General features: G+C 38.6%; 2 protein-coding genes across 2 annotated transcripts; both read right to left on the bottom strand.

Annotated features, from left to right (window-relative positions):
* Positions 1-5373: 5373 nt before the first annotated feature.
* Positions 5374-6509, bottom strand: LOC100676469 (olfactory receptor 10D3-like). The gene has a single exon (XM_003422362.3). It carries the CDS (start codon positions 6316-6318, stop codon positions 5386-5388), a length of 933 nt encoding a protein of 310 aa, XP_003422410.1. The 5' UTR covers positions 6319-6509; the 3' UTR covers positions 5374-5385.
* Positions 6510-13522: 7013 nt separating this feature from the next.
* On the bottom strand, positions 13523-15398 carry LOC100676188 (olfactory receptor 10D3-like). The gene has a single exon (XM_023541551.2). The coding sequence runs from the start codon at positions 15112-15114 to the stop codon at positions 14191-14193; it is 924 nt and encodes a 307-aa protein (XP_023397319.2). The 5' UTR covers positions 15115-15398; the 3' UTR covers positions 13523-14190.
* Between the last annotated feature and the right edge of the window lie 4414 nt (positions 15399-19812).

The following is a 19812-nucleotide window of genomic DNA, read 5'->3' as shown; positions in this document are numbered from 1 at the left end:
ATAGGCAGAATATAGCCACTCACACCCCTGGTCTTTTTCTATATAAAGGACTTTCGGCTGAAGCAAATGCAAATTTTCTAAAAGGATTAGCATCCTTTCAGTTAAGACAAGAAATTGTAGGTAACATTCTAAAGAAAGTAAGTATGTAAACATCTTATTTACAAAAAAATGTAAGAGAGTTACATTAATTAGTGTATGATAGGCTGTGCCATAACAACTAAACACAAAATTTAAATGGGAAGGACAACAAATATTTATTCATAGTCATGAACAGTCCTAAAGAAGATGGAAAATTCTTCAGGGCAGCGTATTTCAGGTGAATATTAGAAAATACAGGCTGTTTCAATGGCTTCCAAAGTCTCGATGTCAGAGAGAGTAAGACGAGGACACTTGGGATGATATTATGAGCTATCCCTGAGGTAGCTCCCTTCAGAGAGTTTGCATCACTTCAGCCCACATTCCGTTAGTCACAACACACTGACATGATTCTGGCACTATTAACATGAAATCTGGGAAACACTGTCTTATTCTGTGCCTAGGAAAGAAAATTAAAAATGGATATGGTATACCTGTAGCATTGTCTCTGCCCCAAGAGATCTTGCAGAAGACAAATATGAAGGACAAGGAGGGAGGCCACTATGAACGAAGCACAGGACAGTTTGAACATGTAAGAAAGTAGAGAACTTAGGGATGGAGTTAGGTGAGGACTTGTATTTATGGTTATGATTGATAAAAGCCAGGATGGGATGCATGGTGGGATTAAGGAAGCCTAAGGCTTTATGTCCCTACGTGTCCATCAGTTTGTCGTGTTGCTGTGATACTGGAAGCTATGCCACCGGTATTCAAATACCAGCAGTGTCACCCATGGAGAACAGATTTCAGCTGTGCTTCCAGACTAAGACAGATTAGGAAGAAGGACCCGGAAGTCTATTTCTGAAAAGACTTAACCAGCAAAAACCTTATGAATAGCAGTGGAACATTGTTTGACACAGTGCCAGTAGATGAAACCCTCAGGTTGTGAGGCACTCAAAAGATGACTGGGGAAGAACGGCCTCCTCAAAGTAGAGTTGACCTTAATGATATAGATGGAGTAAAGCTTTTGGAACCTTCATTTGCTGACGTGGCATAAGTCAAAATGAGAAGAAATTGCTGAAACATCCATTAATAGTCAAAAAGTGGAGTGTAGGAAGTATGAATCTAGGAAAATTGGAAGTTGTCAAAAATGAAATGGAACACATAAACATTGATATCCTAGGCATTAGTGAACTGAAATCGACTGGCATTGGCCATTTTGAATTAGACAATCACATAGCCTACTATTCCAGGAATGACAACTTGAATAGGAATGGAGTTGCATTCATCGTCAAAAGGAATATTTCAAGATCTATCCCGAAGTGCAATGCTGTCAGTGATAGGAAAAGATTCATACGCCTACGAGGAAGACCGGTTAATACGACTATAATTCAAATTTACTCAACAACCACTAAGGCAAAAGATGAAGAAATTAAAAATTTTTACCAACTTCAGCAGTCTGAAATTGATTGAACATTCAATCAGGATGCATTGATAATTACTGGAGATTGGAACGCAAAAGTTGGAAATGAAGAAATATTGGTATTGGAAAACATGGCCTTGGTGATAGAAACGATGCCAGAGATCACATGATAGAATTTTGCAAGGTCAATGACTTCTTCATTACAAATACCTTTTTTCACCAACATAGATGGTGACTATACATATGGACCTCACCAGGTGGAATACACAGGAATCAAGTTAACAACATCTATGAAAACAGATGATGGGAAAGCTCAACACCATCAATGAGAACAAGGCCACGGGCCGACTGTGGAACAGACCATCAATTGCTCTATGTAAGTTCAGGTTGAAACTGAAGGAAATTAGAACAAGTCGACGAGAGCCAAAGCACAAACTTGAGTATATCCCACCTGAATTTAGAGACCGTCTCAAGAATGGATTTGACAGGTTGAACACTAATGATTGAAGACCAGATAAGTTGTGGAATGACATCAAGGATATCATACATGAAGAAAGCAAGACGCCATTAAAAAGACAGGAAAGAAAAAAAGACCAGAACAGATGTCAGAAGAGACTCTGAAACCTGCTCTTGAACATGAAGTAGCTAAAGCAGAAGGAAGAAAAGATGAACTAAAAGATTTGAACAGAAGATTTCAAAGGGTGGCTAGAAAAGACAAAGTATTATAATGACATGTGCAAAGACCTGGGGATGGAAAACCAAAAGGGAAGAACACGCTCTGCATTTCTTAAGCTGAAAGAAGTGAAGAAAAAAATCAAGCCTCGAGGTGCAATACTGAAGGAGTCTATGGGGAAAATATTAAATGACTCAGGAAGCATCAAAAGAAGATGAAGGAATACATACAGTCACTATACCAAAAAAATTGGTTGATGTTCAAACATTTGAGGAGATACCATATTATCAGAAACCAGTGGTACTGAAGGAAGTGGTCCAAGCTACATTGAAGGCAGTGGTGAAAAACAAGGCTCCAAAATTGACAGAATATCAATTGAGATGTTTCGAGAAATGGATGCAGCGCTGGAAGTACTTGTCTATGCAAAGAAATTTGGAAGACAGCTACCTGGCCAACGTACTGGAAGAGATCCATATTTATGCCTATTCCCAAGAAAGGTGATCCAACTGAATGGGGAAATTGTTGAACCATATCACTAATATAACAGGAAAGTAAAATTTTGCTGAAGATCATTCAAAAGTAGCTGCAACCAGAACATGCCAGAAATTCAAGCCAGATTCAGAAGAGGACTCAGTACCAGGGAAATCATTGCTGATGTTAGATGGATCCTAGCTGAAAGCAGAGAATACTAGAAAGATGTTTTCCTCTGTTTTATTGACTATGCAAAGGCATTCAACTATGTGGATCATAACAAATCATGCATAACATTGCAAAGAATGGGAATTCCAGAAGACTTAATTGTGCTCCTGATGAACCTGTCCGTAGATCAAGAGGCAGTTGTTCGAACAGGAAAAGGGGATACAGAATACTTTAAAGTCAGTAAAGGTGTGCATCAGGGCTGTACCCTTTCACCATACCTATTCAATCTGTATGCTTAACAAATAATCCAAGAAGCTGGACTAAGTGAAGAAGAACAGGGCATCACGATTGGAAGAAGACTCATGAACAACCTGTGATATGCAGATGACACAACCTTGCTTGCTGAAAATGAAGAGAACTTGAAGAACTTACTGACAAAGATCAATGACGAAAGCCTTCAGTATGGATTATTCCTCAACATAAAACAAAAATCTTCACAACTTGACCAATAAGCAACTTCATGATAAACAAGGAAATGACTGAAGTTATCAAAGATTTCATTTTACTTTGATCCACAAACTACACCCATGGAAGCAGCAGTCAAGAAATCAAAAAACACATTGCATTGGGCAAATCTGTTGCAAAAGACCTCCGTGAAGTGTTGAAAAGCAAAGATGTCTCTTTGAAGACTAACATGTGCCTCACCCAAGCCATGGTGTTTTCAGTGGCCTCCCTCATGGGTTTTGGTTTGGAGATTTGGGGTCATGGTTTCATGGGACATCCCAGTTAACTGGCCTATTAGCAGGTTTAGTGCTCTGTTCTACGTCCTAGTTTTTTGCATAGTACTTGGGGTCTTAACAGTTTGCAAGTAGCCATCGAAGTCACAATAATTGGTCTCTATTTACCTGGAACAACAGAGAAAGAATAGTCAGGAATAGGTGGAGAAAATGGAATGTGCAGTTAATTGCCTCCATGAACAACTGCGTCTTTGGCCATGAGACCAGAAGAACAAGATGGTGCCTTGCTACCAGGACTGAACGTTTGATCAAAGATTCTACAGAAGAATCCTGATCAAAAGGGGAGAAACTTAGAACAGAATTTCACATTCTTATGTACTCTGGACTTTCTGCAGCCATGGAGGCTGGATGAACCCCTGAAACTATTGCCTTGAGATAACCTTTAAACCTTAAACCAAACATGTCCCCTGAAGTTTTCTTAAAACCAAACAATAATTTAGATTAACTAATAAAAAGTTTACCTTGAACACTAAACTCATTTAAGAACTATCCACATGGGCTAGAAGTGATAATGCATCTTGACAGATTAGATAGGAACTTTAGAAGACAGTGAGTCTATGTCAATGATGGAGGCACAACTCAGAAAACGAGGGTGAGAATGGTTACACAACTCAAAGAATGTAAACAATGTCTCTGAATTGAAGAAGCAGAAATGGTTGAAAAGGCATATGTTTTGATGTGTATATTCTCAACAAGGGCAACAAAATAAATTTTAAATATTAATAATTTAATTATTAATTAAAATATTAATAATGTTTATCTTTGGGTGACAGGATTAATGAGTGATTTTTACTCACTTTACATTTTTGCAGTTTCCTAAATTTCTTCAAAGCTATTTATTTATATTATAAAACATCATTATGGTTTTTAAAGGACTTGAATTTTGGAATTCAAATTTAGCCCTTGACTTAATGAATGGAATTTTGCAATCCTTCTTAAAGAATTCATACCATTGTCATAAAGAAAGAACTCAAGTCATCTAGAATATCACCTCTATACTAAGTACATGTTGGTAGATATAGGAATTATCACCTGGATTTTAAAATGTAAGGGATTTTCTTTATATCAGACTCTAAAACATTTCCTCTATCAAGGTACAGACTACAAAATGAAAGAAATAAATGGAACAAATTTAGTTAAGTACTTTTTTTTTTTAAGCAAGTTGAAGAACACTCCATATAAATAGAAAAGAAGTTCCTGGAAGGAGTATTTATGTTACAATTTCTGTAACGCAGAGGCAGCATGTGTACAAGGGTAAGACCTAAGGTTCACATCCCAGCCTGGCAACTTTCTAACTCTGTGACTATGGGAAAGTTTCTTAACTTTTCAGTGCCTTAATTTCTTCCTCAGAAAAATTGGGATAATGGTATTATTTACTTCCTAGGATTGTTGTGGTAATTCTATATGCCAGGATTTGTAAAGTGCATGGAATAATGTCAGGCATGTAGCAAGCACTATGAGAGATTTTTTTTGAATAAAAAATTATGTAAATATAAAAACAAAATTCACACCAGAACTTATTCAGCTTCATATTTTGAGTGTCAAACCCACCTAGCAATCACAAATAAAGGATGTCTAATTGCCCCAGATAAATGCAAGGTAGCATTGGAAAGGTAAAATAAAACAAAACAAAACAAAACAAAACAAAACCCACTGCTGTCGAGTCGATTCTGACGCATAGCGACCCTACAGGACAGAGTAGAACTGCCCCGTAGAGTTTCCAAGGAGCGCCTGGCGGATTTGAACTGCCAGATAATAATATAAAAGCTAAAAGCTTACTCTCAACAAGTATGTCCTCTTGGGATTAGCACTTTTTTCAGAGCCAGCTTCACATCCTTGTTTCTCAAGGTGTAAATCAAAGGATTAAGGGAAGGGGTAACAATATTACTCAACACCTGAACCACAGTATCCAGCCATGGGCTGGAAGCAGGCCGGAGATAAATGAGCACCACAGGACCATAGAAGAGCAGGATGGAGGTCAGGTGGGCACTGCAGGTTGAGAAGGCTCTGTGCCTGCCTTCTGATGAGCTGATTCTCAATATTGAGGTAACAATGTGAATATAAGAAGTGAGGATAAGAAGGAAACACATGAGAGCAACAACACCTACATTGGTGAAACTCACCGTCTGAGCCAGAGAGGTGTCAGCACAGGCCAGGGACAGCATCACAGGGATATCACAGGAGAAGTTGTCCACCTCATTGGGGCCACAGTAGGGTAACTTAAAGACAAGGAATGTGAGGACAGAAGCATGCGCACAGCTCCCCATCCAGGTGCTTAGAGTCAAGATGGTGCACACCCGATGGCTCATGATGACCGTGTATCGCAAGGGGTGGCAGATGGCTGCAAAGCGGTCATAGGCCATCACAGTGTACAGGAAACACTCAGTACAGCCCAAGAAATGGTAAAAGAAGAGCTGAGTTGCACAGCCCTGGTAAGAGATGGTGTGTCTGTGCCCCATTAGGCAGAGCATCATTTTGGGAGAACTCACTGAAGGAAAAAATATGTCAAACACTGACAGGTTTCCCAGGAAGAAATACATGGGGGTGTGGAGGTTAGAGGAAGTGAGGATGGCCAGCAGAATGAGCAGGTTCCCCACCAGAGTGAGAAGGTACAAGCCCAGGAAAAAGACAAAGAGCACATTTTCCATCCCTTCTGTATGAGGGATTCCCATCAGGAGGAACTCAGTAACTGCAGTGCAATTCCTCATCTTCATGGCCAATCAGTCCTGGAAGATTAAAGAATGACCTCACTGAGGTGAATGCCTTCATAGTGTCTGAGGTAACTTATTGACTCAAATAATCTGCAAACCTGCTTTCTTCCTTACCAGCTGGAAAAACTGGTAATTATGATTTCTGTAGTGAACATATAATAAAACAAAATGGAAAAATAATATTCATTGGAGAAAAAAAGTGACAGGCAAGTATCAATATTAAAAACAACCATGTTGTTTCAATACAAAATTCAGTTTCTCAATAGCAATTATGTCTGCAATGTTTCCGAAAACACGCAATCATCATTAAGGTTTTTGAGGTTAGGCTTCATTAACCAGGAAGTATCTTAAGAAAATATCATGAGTCAAGTAAGATAGCATCAGGCCAAACTCAATTAGATCTAATTCTCATATTCTTCCCACTCTCCTCCAGTGCATACAACCTGTCCAAAGACAAAGGGAAGATAAGAAGAAAGTGCTCTAGAGAAAAGTTGCTTACAGAGTGGAGACATGGCTGACACAGGCTGAGAGCCGTACCCCACTTCCACCCCTTCATTGTCTCCTTTGCCCTTCGATGCTCTGGAACAGGAGGACCAATCTCTGAGGCCATAGTTGAACACTCATCTTTGCTTCACTCCGTCACTCAGGCCAGAAAAATGTAGACCCAGCAGTGCTCCTGGCCCCTGAGTGAAGGAGCAGCAATCGACTCCTCAAGAGAGAATAAGAGTCTTTACTGTTCATTTGGAACCCTGTCCCCTAGGGACCCTGACTGGAAAGCCTGCAGAACAGTGGGACCAATTAGCCTGGAGACTTTCCTTTCTTCCCCCCTTCCTTTTTTTTCCCCATAGCCTCTACCACATTACTTCTTGGAGTAAAATATAATTAATGGCACTGCATTTAGTGTATTCAGGTTTTTTTTCTTCCAATTTTATTTGTTTTACTGTTGTTAAGAATATGCAGCCCTGGTGGACCAGTGACTAAGAGCTTGGCTGCTAAGCAAAAGATTGGAAGCTTGAATCTAGCAGCCACTCCTTGGAAACCCTGTGGGGCAGTTTTACTCTGTCTCATGTGGTCACTATGAGTCAGAATCAACTCAATGGCAACTGGTGGCTTTTTTTTTGGTTGAGAGTATACACAGGAAAACACACTCCAATTCGTCAGGTTCTACATGTAAAATCTCATGACCTTGATTACGTTCTTCGAGTTTTGCTACCATTCCCACCCTCCTTTTCTGAGTTCTTCCTCTCTCATCAACATAAACACACTGCCCCCTAAGATTCCCATCTAATCTTTTGAGTTGCTGCTATCAATTTGATCATGTAAATGCTCAAGGCAGAGCTTTTTTTTTTTTTACAAGTTCACCTAAACTACCGTTGAGTTTTAAGTTTGGTTTTACATAAGCAGCTACTCTTTTGTCATGGTTGTAAATGTATGTATCACACAACTTTTGTCAATTCAACTTTTTAAAGGTGTACAACTTATTTACAGCAATTACATTAATTGGCTATGCAACCCTACCCTTGAAGAATGCAATTTTCCATTCCTGTAAACCAATAGTTTTTTTGTGTGTGTGTGTGTAAAGCAATAGTACTCTATAAGCAGTAACACTCCGTTTGTCCTTCACTCCCACTCCTGGTAACCACTAATGTATAGAGATCAAAGTTTATACTCTTTGGTCTCCATGCATTTTCCTGTTCTTGTCTTTATATAAGTGAGGTCATGAAATATTTGTTCTTTTGTGATTGATTTATTTCATTCACCATATTGTCTTCAAGCTCCGCCCAGGTTGTAGCATGTACCAAAACTTCATTTCTCCTACTGACTGAGTAGTATTCCATTGTATGTATGTACCATGTTTTGTTTATCCATTCATCTGTTCATAGGCAATTAGGTTGTTTCCACCTTTTGGTTACTGTGAACAATGCTGCAATGAACACTGTGTACAAGCAGAGTCTCTGCTTCCTAGTATTTTGGATATAACCTAGAAGTGGAATTGCTGGATCATATGGTAGTTTTATTTATTTATTTATTTTTTTGAGGAACTGCCATACTATTTTCCACAGTGGCTATGCCATTTTGCATCCCCACCAGCAATGGATAAAATTCTCAATTTCCCCGTATCCTCACCAAAATTGGTATTTGCTTTTTTTTTTTCTTTTTTCTCAGCCATCCTAGTACAAGTGTAATGGTATCGCATTGAGATTTTGATTGCATCTCTCTGATGGCTAATGATATGAACATCTTTTCATGCGTTTGGTGGCCATTTGAATGTCCTTTCTGGTGAAATGTCTATTCAAGTACTTTCCTCACTTTATGATTGAGTTGTTTGCCCTTTTCTAGTTAAGTTATCAAAGTTTTATATATATTTTGGTTATTAGATTCTTGCTGGATATATACTTTCCAAAGATATTCTTCACGTTATTAGCTTCTCTTTTCATTTTGGGGGGAAAGTCTTTCGAAGAACAAAAGTTTTTAATTTTTATGAGGTCCAGTTTATTTATTTTGTATTTTGCTCTTAGTGCTTTTGTTGTTATATTAGATAATCCACTGTTTAAAGCTAGGCCTGACAGTGATACCCCTGCTTGTTCCTCCAAGAATCGTATGGTTTTAGTTTTCACATGTAAGTCCTTAATCCATTTTGAATCGGGTTTTGTGTATTGCATGACACAAGGATCCTGTTTCACTTTTCTGTATGTGGAAATCTAATTTTCACAGTACAGCTTATTGAAGACACTCTTCTTTCCCCATCAAATGGACTTAGCACCCTTGTCAAAAATCAGTCAGACCCTCAATTGTTCATATGCAGGTTCAAGGGGAAGCTGAAGAATATTAGACAAAGTCCACGAGAGCCAAAATACAACCTTAAGTATCTCCTGCCTGAATTTAGAGACCACCTCAAAAATAGATTTGATGCATTGAACACTAATGACAGAAGATCAGACGAGTTGTGGAATAACACCAATGGCCCACTACCCATGCTTCATACACAAAGAAAGCAAGAGGTCAATAAAAAAACAGAAAATAAAGAAAAGACCAAAATAGGTGCCAGAAAAGGATGTCTGAAACTTGCTCTTGAACATAGAGTAGCTAAAGAGAAAGGAGGAAATGAAGTAAAAGAGCTGGACAGAAGATTTCAAACAGTGGCCCAAGAAAAAAAAAAAAGTAAAGTATTATAATGAAATGTGCAAAGACCTGGAGTTAGAAAACCAAAAGGGTAGACATTGGGATTTCTCAAGCTGAAAGAACTTAGGAAAAATTCAAGTCTTGAGATGCAACATTGAAGAATTCTACAGAGAAAATATTAAATGATGAGGGAAGCATCAAAAGAAGATGGAAGAAATACACAGAGTCACTGTACCAAAAAGAACTGTTCAGTGTTCAACCATTTCAGAAGGTAGCGTATGATCAAGACCACTGGTACTGAAGGAAGAAGCCTGAGTTGCGCTAAAGACATTGGTGAAAAGCAAGCCTCCAGGAATTGACAGAATACCATTTGAGATGTTTCAATAAGCAGAAGCAGTGCTGAAAGTGCTCACTCATCTCTCCCAAGATATTTTTAGGATGGCTGCCCGGCAAGCCACCTAGAAGGGGTTCATATTTGTGCCCATTCCAAAGAAAGATGATTCAACAGAATGTGGAAATTATCGAATAATATCATTAATATCACACACAAATAAAATTTTGGTGAAGATTATCCAAAAGCACTTGTAACAGTACATGGACAAGGAACTGCCAGAAATTCCAGCCAGATTCAGAAAAGAATGTGTAATGAGGAATATCATTGCAGATATCAGATGGATATTGACTAAAAGAAGAAAATATCAGAAAGATGTTTATCTGGTTTTTACTGACTGTTCAAAGACATTCGACTGTGTGGATCATAACAAATTATGGATAACATTGCAAAGAACAGGAGTTCCAGAACACTTTATTGTGCTCTTGAGGGACCTGTACATGGATCAAGAGGCAGTTGTTCAAAGAGAACAAGAGGATATTGTGTGATTTAAAGTCAAGAAAGGTGTGCATCAGGGTCGTATCCTTCACCATACTTATTCAATCTGTATGCTTAACAAATAATCCAAGAACCTGGACTCTATGAAGAAAAATGGGGCATCAGGATTGGAGGAAGACTCATTAACAACCTGTGTTATGCAGATGACACAACCTTGCTTGCTGAAAGTGAAGAGGAATTGAGGTACTTACTGATGAAGATCAAAGATCACAGCCTTCCGTATGGATTACACCTCAACATAAAGAAAACAAAAGTCCTCACAACTGGACCCATAAGCAACATCATGATAAATGCAGAAAAGATTGAAGTTGTGAAAGATTTCATTTTACTTGGGTCCACAATCAATGCCCATGGAAGCAGCAGTCAAGAAATTGAACAACTTTTTTATTGCACTGGGCAGATCTGCTGCAAAAGGCCTCTTTAGAGGTATTAAAAAGCAAAGAGATCACTTTAAGAACTAAGGTGCACCTGATCCAAGCAATGATGGTGTCGTTCACCTCATATGCATGCAAAAGCTGGACAATGAATAAGAAAGACCGAAGAAGAATTGATACCTTTGAATTATGGTGTTGACAAAGAATATTGAATATACCACAGACTTCCAAAATGAAAAAAAAAATTGTCTTGGAACAAGTACAGCCTGAATGCTCATTAGAAGCAAGGATGGGGAGACTTTGTCTCAAGTACTTCAGACATGTTATCAGGAGGGACCAGTCCCTGTAGAAGGACATCATACTTGATAAAGTAGAAGGTCAGCTAAAAAGAGGAAGACACTCAAGGAGACAGATTGACACAGTGGCTGTAACAGTAGGCTCGAGCATAACAATTGTGAGAATGGCTCAGAACTGGGCAGTGTTTTGTTCTGTTGTGTAGAGACCCTATGTGTCAGAATCGATTGGATGGCACATAACAACAACAATTAATAGATGTGTGAGTTATTTCTGGACTGTCAATTCTATTCCACTGTTCTATGTTTCTATTGTTATACCAGTACCAGGCTGTTATCATAACTGTAGCTCTATATTATGTTTCAAAATCAGGAAGTATGAGCCCTCCTATTTTGTTCTACTCTTTCAGCATTGTTTTAGATATTCAGTGTCTCTCGCTTTTCCATAGGAGCCATGGTGACTCAGTGGTGGAGAGCTAATGCTGCTAACCAAAAAGTTCGAAGTTCAAATCCACCAGCTGCTCCTTGGAAACCCTATGGGGCAGTTCTACACTGTCCTATAGGGTCACTATGTGTCGGAATTGACTTGATGCCAATGGGTTTTTGGGTTTTTTTTCTGCCTTTCTGTATAAAGTTGAGGATTGGTTTTTCTATTTCTGTAAAGAAGGCTGTTGGAATTTTGATTGGAATTACATTGTATCTATAGATCACTTTGGGTGGTATTGAGATCTCAACAATATTAAGTCTTCCAATTCATGAACATGAAACATCTTTCCACTTATTTGTCTTCTTTAATCTCCTTCTGCAGTGTGTTATAATATTCATTGTATAAGTCCTTCAAGTATCTGGATAATTTTATTCCTGGGTATTTTATTCTCTTAGATATTATTGCAAATGGAATTGTTTCCCTTTCAGATCTCTCATTGCTAGTGCTTGTTAACCTTGTATCCTGCAACTTCGCTAAATTCCTCTTAGCTCTACAAGTTTTCTTGTGGACTCTTTGGGATTTTCTATGTGTAGAATTACATCACCTATAATAGAGATATTTTTACTTCTTCTTTTCCAATCAGGATACATTTTGTTTCTTTTGCTTGTCTTATTGCTCTGGCTAGGACTTTAAATACAATATTGAGTAGAAGTGGTGAGAGTGGGCATCCTTGTCTCATTCCCAGTTTCAAGGGGAAAGCTCTCAGTCTTTCTCCATTACGTATATTGTTGGCTGTTAGCTTTTCGTATATGCCCTGAATCATATTGAGGAATTTCGTTTCTATTCCCAGCTTCTTTAGGGTTTTCAAGAAAGGGTGTTGGATTTTATCAAATGCTTTTCTGCATCTATAGAAATGATCATGTGGTTCTATGTTCTATTGATGTGGTGTATTACATTGTTTGTTTTCTAATTTGAATCTTTCCTGCATTTCTGCAATAAATTCCACTTGGTCATGGGGTATTACTCATTTAATGTGGTGTTGGGTTCTGTTCACTAGTATTTTGTTAAGGATTTTTACATTTATGCTCATAAGAGATACTGGCCTGCAGTTTTCATTTTTTGTATGGTGTCTTTCTCTGATTTTGCTATCTAGGTTATATTTGCTTCATAAAATGAATTAGGTAGTATTCTTTCCTTCTCTATATTTTGGAAGAGTTCAAACAGTATAGTTGTCAATTCCTCTCTAAATGTTTGGTAGAATTCCCCGTCAAACCATGTAGACCAGGACCTTTGTTTTATTGGCCACCAGGCCCCACTCTCCCATTGAGTGTGGGCTGAATTTAGTGACTAACTTCTAGCAAATAGAAAATAGAAGTAGTATGATGTGTGACTTTAGAGACAAAAACAATCTTAAAGGTTCCATGACTTCTTGCTTAGTCTCTCTCTTGGATCATTCACTCTGGAGGAAGTCAACTACCAGGTTGTGAGGACATATAAGTAGCTATGTGGACATTTTGGGGCCTGGTGGTACAGTGGTTAAGAGCTTGGCTACTAACCAAAAGGTCAGCAGTTCAAATCCACCAGCCACTCCTTGGAAACCCCTTGGGATAGTTCTACTCTGTCCTATAGGGTCGTTATGAGTCAGAATCGACTCAATGGGCAATAAGTTTAGTTTTTTTTTTTTGTTTTTGTTTTTTTGGTGGACATTTTGGTTTGGTTTTCGGTTTGGTGAACATTTAGGTAGTTATGAGGAACTAAGGCCTCCTACCAACAGCCATGTGAGGAGACCGTCTTAAAATCAGACACTCTAGGCCTAGTCATGCCTTCAGATGAGTGTAGCCCTGGCCAACAGCTTCACTCATGAGAAATCCCAAGCCAGGACTGCACAGCTAAGCTACTTTCAGATCTCTGATTCTCAGACGCCGTGTGAGACAATAAATGATCTTGTGTTAAGCTGCTAAAATTTAGCATAATTTGTTATGCCACAATAGACAGCTAATACAATGCCATAGCCAGTGCAGGGAATCCAAGAACTTTGGAATTAGGGGAATAAGGTTCAAAATGGATATTCTTTGCAAATTTATAGAAATCCCTTCTCCCATCTTATAGGGATAGATAACTGACCAGCTTGTCACTTAAAACATAATGAATAAAGTCCAACTCCAAACTTCTCTGATGGTCAAAGGAATAAAGCTCCAAGTGGAATTATTTTGAAATGGGAACATATGGTTAAAACCAAGTTATAAACCAAGTTTAAACTTAAATTTACCAAACTGTACAATCCTATTGCTAGAGTTTATATCTTGTTAATTTCTTACTTAGATTCACTGAACAGCCAGAGAGAGACTAATAGCATATAGCATAAATTTAGAAAGGAAGGAAGAAAGGAATGAAGGAAGGAGGGGAGGGAGGGAGGAAGGAAGGAAAGGAGAGAGAGAGGGAGGGAGAGAGGGGAAGGATGCAGGAAAACTTGCAGTTTAATAGCAATCAATGAAAACGATGTTGGAACAAGTACAGACTGTGTGAAGCAGAAAATATATACTATTTTGGCATATCAAAAAAACAAAAAGGCTGGGCTTATCTGAAAAGGCTTCCTTGAACCAGTGGCTCAGTCCACTCATTCCCTACCATGTGATCTTGCTAAGACTCCAAAGAAATGCCTCCTACTGACTTTGCTTAGCTTGGTATTTGGCAACAATTCTGCTGTAAGAGTAGCTGGTCTGTAGCAGCTTCCCAAATAACTTCAAAGAGAAGAATTGTCCCTACACCTCACACCCTAGAAATGTGGGACACTTGAGTTAACACTTTCCTCAGAGCCATCTTCACGTCCTTGTTTGTTAAGGTGTAAATCAAAGGGTTAAGGGAAGGAGTGACGATATTATTTAACACCTGAATGACAGAATCCAGCCCAGGGCTGGACACAGGGCTGAGATAGATGAGCATCACAGGACCATAGAATAAGAGGATGGAAATCAGGTGGGCATTGCAGGTAGAGAAGGCTCGACGCCTGCCTTCTGATGAGCTGATTTTCAATATGGAAAGGACGATGGGACTATAGGAAGTGAGGATAAGGAAAAAACATGTCAGAGTCACAACATCCACATTAGTAAAACTCACTGTCTGAGCCAAGGAGGTGTCAGCACAGGCCAGGGGCAGCACCACTGGGATATCACAGAAGAAATTGTCTAGCTCATTGGGGCCACAGTAGGGTAACTTAAAGATGAGGAAGGTGAGGACACTTCCATGTAGACAACCCCCCAACCAGATGCCCAGTGTCAGGCCAGTACACACCCTGTGGCTCATGGTTACAGTATACCTCAAGGGGTGACAAATGGCTACATAGGCCATCACGGTGTACAGGAAACACTCGGTGCCACCCAGCAGATGGTAAAAGAAGAGCTGGGATACACAGCCCTGGTAGGAGATGATGCAACTGTGCCCCATGAGGCAGAGCATCATTTTGGGGGAACTTATTGAAGGGAAAAATATGTCAAACATTGAGAGGTTTCCCAGGAAGAAGTACATGGGGGTGTGGAGGTTAGAGGAAGCCAGAATGGTGAGGAAGACGAGCAGGTTCCCCAGTAAGGTGAAGAGGTAGAAGCCCCAAAACAGGACAAAGAGCATGTTCTCCAGCCCTTCGGTATTAGGAATTCCCAGCAAGATGAACTCTGCCACAAAAGTGCAATTTCTCATGTTTCTGCTGTCAGGCAGCCCTGGAGAAGCAAAGCAACCATCATGATGTGGGACCACAGGTAACCGAGACAGTATCTTCCAAACAAAGTGCTCTATCCAAGGCAGCTGCTGCAAGCAAAGAAAGGCCAGAAGCAGAAAACGAGACCAGCAATAAATCTGGTCCCACCACCAAGCAGTGGGTCACATTTGGCCTCAGTGTCTTCATCTGTCAGATGGCAGAAAAATTTATCTTTACAGCTGGCAAAAATCTTGTAGTCATCAACTCTTCTTACCAGTTGTATACAGTTTATTTTCTGGTTTATTACACAAACTGACATACTTCAGAAGCACATTCTCCATGGAATATGTGTCATCATGGTGACAGACCCATTTTTTTTTTAAGTCATAATTAATTTGTAGGTAAGCCTAGTATCTAAGTACATGCATAAAAATTCTGAACCTAAATAGAAATGGTGTACACTTACCTATTTTTAAAATATTTAACAGTATTTTTCCATCCTTCAGAGGAAAGTGGACAATTTATATTTATGACCTACACACTCACACACATACAGGCAGAAGTTGGATTGAGCCTAAAATACAGCATTGCATGGATAAGAGAAATAACTACTGCATCACACTAGAACTCTGTCTCTCCTCAGTTGGGTTTTCTTTCTATACTGCAGACCTTATAAATGCAAGTTTCAATAACGGCAATATTATTTCATTTTTAATCAGTGCTAGGCCTCCCAGAGAAACCAAAAGAAAACCTGAATTGTATTTCCTGAAGCCCCAATTTCTCCTTCTGTTCTTTTGCAACCTATTTTATGTTAGCTCTCCAAGTGCAGCCACTGGAATATAACTGATTTTCCTCTGCCTGTGATTAATATTCATCCATGGGCAATAATCTAATAAATTTCTTCAAAATAATTCACAAATTGCTGATCTGTTACTCTTTCCTGTATTGTTTCCATTTTAACAGGGATAAAGTTTTATGCAAGGAGAAAAAGCTCACTAAGAAGAATTTCAGGCAAGAATGAAGAGGTAGAAGGGGTATTTTGGAAAGAGGAGCTTTTCATACCATTCTTAAAATTCAGCTATGTAACCAGGCCCTGTGTGAAGCTGGTCCTGCTCAAAATGTTTTGAACAGATTGAGATCCTGAGAAAGATATAAACAGGACGACAAAGGGACCATTTTTTAGCCCAAAATGCAATTTAAACATTGAGCTTGGGCCATAAAAATCAATTTAATCTCACAGACATTCATTCACTACCTACCATGAGCCTGACACTTAGCTATCTGCTAGGAATACAAAGATGAATAAATCAAAATACTAAACCTTGAAGGGCTCATCCGGATTATGCAAAACTGGTTTCTAACACTGATTCTATCATTTTCTAGCTCTGGGGCCTTGGACAACTTACTTAATCTCTTTAAATTTCATATCCTTCAGAAGAAAAATGGGCGATAATATTATCTGACACATAGTGTCTTTGTGAGGATTAAGTAAGACAATGAAATGAAATTTTTGATCAGTGCTTGACAGTAAATGTTCAACAAAGTTAACCAACTAAACCTCATGTATATAAGACTGGGGTAAGGGCAATGACGTAGTAATAACAAGAACATTGCAGGTGTAATGAGGATGTCATTAGATATGTGCTTTGAAGGGTGCGTAGGATTTTAAAAGGCAGAGAAGATACACAGATTAGGAGAGTGTTATTTTCACCAGACCCATGATACTGTGTTATGTAAGTACCCTGGCAGAAATAAAAGATTGCTTTGTAGGCTAGAAGTGCTTAAACTCCCTTTAATGTAAACCTTTCCATTTTTAGCTCAGTATCCAGATTCATGCTGCTAAATGGCACCATTGTCCACTCCAAACTTGTCTTAGGCAAAGGTATAAATATGACAAATTATCTTATAAATACTTTCAAATCCCTTCTCACTCCTCCTCTGCAATGATGATTCAATGTCTTGTCTCCATTCAAACCTATTCTCAAAAAAGAATCTGATATCAGTCTAAGGAAAAATTCTAGGAACAAACATTGCCTAATTATGAAGAGTCATTTGGGAAAGTATTGCATTCCCTCCACAGAAGATTTTCCAGCACATCCCATCAGCTCATCTCTTAGTAAACCAGTAGAAAGAATTATTCTCCTGCTAAGGAGGGTAAACTAGATGTTTTGTTCCAACTCTATATTTTAAAATTCCATATTATTACCTTTTTATAAATTATATGACACTGACAAAAACCAAAAATCAAACCCATTGCCATCAAGTCAATTTTGACTCATAGTGACCCTATGGGACAAGGCAGAACCACTCCATAGGGTTTCCAAGGAGCAGCTGATGGATTTGAACTGCCAGACTTTTGGTTAGCAGCCAAGCTCTTAACCGCTTTGTCACCAGTGACACTGATACCAAACAAACAAACAAACCTGTTGCAGTCGGGTCGATTCCAACTCTTAGAGACCGTATAGGACAGAGTAGATCTGCCACACAGGGTTTACAAGAAGCAGCTGGTATAGTTGCATATTAATTCTGAATCTTTAGTTTCAGAATGAAAATATATATACTCAATAAAGGAAGTTCTCATATTGATAAGAAGAGTAGTTTTTTGTTTTTTTAAGAGGAGTAGATTTTAAGAGTGGGATAAGGCCTACTTTTTACACTAATCATAAAATCCAAACCAAACCCAGTGCTGTCAAGTCCATTTCAACTCATAGCGACCCTATAGGACAGAGTAGAACTGCCCCATAGAGATTCCAAGGAGTGCCTGGCAGATTTGAACTGCCGACCCTTTGGTTAGCAGCCTTAACTCTTAACCACTACGCCACCGGGGTTTCCAATCATAGAATTCATAATAAAAAAAATCTCTCCCCTTCAATATCACTCACCTTGCCCCTACAAGTCCTTGAACTTACACACACACACACACACACACGCTTATCCCCAAGAAGTGTTCATTTCTTCCTCAGTGCTGAATTAATAATGGATTGCTGAACTTAGAGACATATAAGAATTATCCTAAGTTCCCTGATTCTCCTTCAGCTGGTTGAGTAAGGGAAAGGATAAAGACCAAAGGAGAGTAATAGAAAGAGAAAGAGGGGAAGAAAACGAAAGAGTGATATAAGCAGAACAGAGATAAAAAGCAGCAGGTAAAGCTTGAGGCACATACCAGCTGATGGAAAATGCATATCACATGCGTAGAGAGATTTTATAAAGTTTCTAGGCAAGAGGAATGGGTTCCTTAAGCCAAGACTTATTTTGTGTCAAATGTCATGGCATAGAGTGAAGGTTTTGCACCTTTTCCTCTTGAATCCAAGATATATGTATTACACACTCAGCTCTGCTGTGTGGTCTGGTCTTGAAATTTCAGGTTTGCAATGTTTTCCAAACTGAAGAGTATTAATGGGCCGGATTTCTTTTGAGATAGCATCCCCAGTGACCCAGTCCTCAGACTCAAGAAGCCTGACGACAAAGGAATTAATTAATAGAGGCCTGACTTGTTTTCCTCCAACCCCTTGTCAGTCCCCTACATCATTATTTCATACTATATGGCATATTCATTATAAAAGTAGAGTAACGACCTTATAGACTATTTTTTAAGAATTTTAAAAAGCAAGAGAAAATATATTTCCTCTACCTTAACATTTTCAGTGTTACCATTTTGGTGTTCTTCCCAATCATTCCACCACATGATTATGGTATATTTTTAACTAGTTACAATCTTTTTGCATCTTTCCCTTTTAATTTAATTTACAATTTTAAGAAAATTTTTGCTCAGTTGCAAAACTATCATTTTTATGGTAGCTTTTGTCCCACAGAGTAGATACACCTACAAGTAAAGTTCATGTTCATTTTTCTGCATATTTGATTTTTTTAAAAATTTTCTGTGTGTGTGTGCAGATAGATGGATAGACAGCTATAGGTTTAAACTCATTGCCATTCAGTAGATTCCGACTCAGTGATCCTATAGGACAGAAGTAGAGCTGCGCCCATAGAGTTTCCTTGGCTGAAATCTTTATGAGACCATATTGCCAGGTCTTTTCTTCCACAGACTGGATGGTGGGTTTGAATCGCTGATTTTTTGGTTAGCAGCCCAGTGCTTAACCATTGTACCACCAGGACTCCTTTAAAAAATATATATTCTTGTTGTTTAGAATATACTCAGCAAAACATACAACAATTCATCAGTTTCTACATGTATAATTTAGTGACATTGATTACATTCTTCAAGTTGTGTGACCATTCTCACCCTCCTTCTCTGAGTTGTTACTCCCTCATTAACATAAACTTACTTTCCCCCTAAGGTTCCTACCTAATCTTTTCAGTTGCTGTTGTCAATTTGATCCTATACAAATAGTTCTTAAAAGAGCATAATGCTCTAGGCAAACATTTTTCTGCTAGTTAAGCTAAACTATTGTTCAGTTTTGTTCAGTTTAAAAAGACTTCAGGGAATATTTTTGATTTAAGGTTTAAAGATTATCTCAGGGAAACAGTTTTATTTCATATAGTTGTCCATATTTAAGACTTATTAACAATAAGTTAATAAATAAGGTTTAACAATAAGCCCACCTAACTTACCAACACTATCGCAAAAACCATGAATATTGTGGGTTAGAAGATTATTGTCAAATTACTTACTTTATGGTCAGCAGTGTTTGTGAGGGCCAATTTTACCAGCATTATGTATTAAAGTATTAAAAGGTTTT

Source organism: Loxodonta africana, chromosome 15, assembly GCF_030014295.1.
Source record: "Loxodonta africana isolate mLoxAfr1 chromosome 15, mLoxAfr1.hap2, whole genome shotgun sequence".
NCBI lineage: Eukaryota > Metazoa > Chordata > Mammalia > Proboscidea > Elephantidae > Loxodonta > Loxodonta africana.
This window is presented reverse-complemented; position numbering and strand designations above follow the sequence as displayed.

Excerpts from the sequence above, each read along its gene's own strand:
- LOC100676188 (XM_023541551.2), bottom strand. The coding sequence starts at position 15,114 with ATGAGAAATTGCACTTTTGTGGCAGAGTTCATCTTGCTGGGAATTCCT.
- LOC100676469 (XM_003422362.3), bottom strand. The coding sequence starts at position 6,318 with ATGAAGATGAGGAATTGCACTGCAGTTACTGAGTTCCTCCTGATGGGA.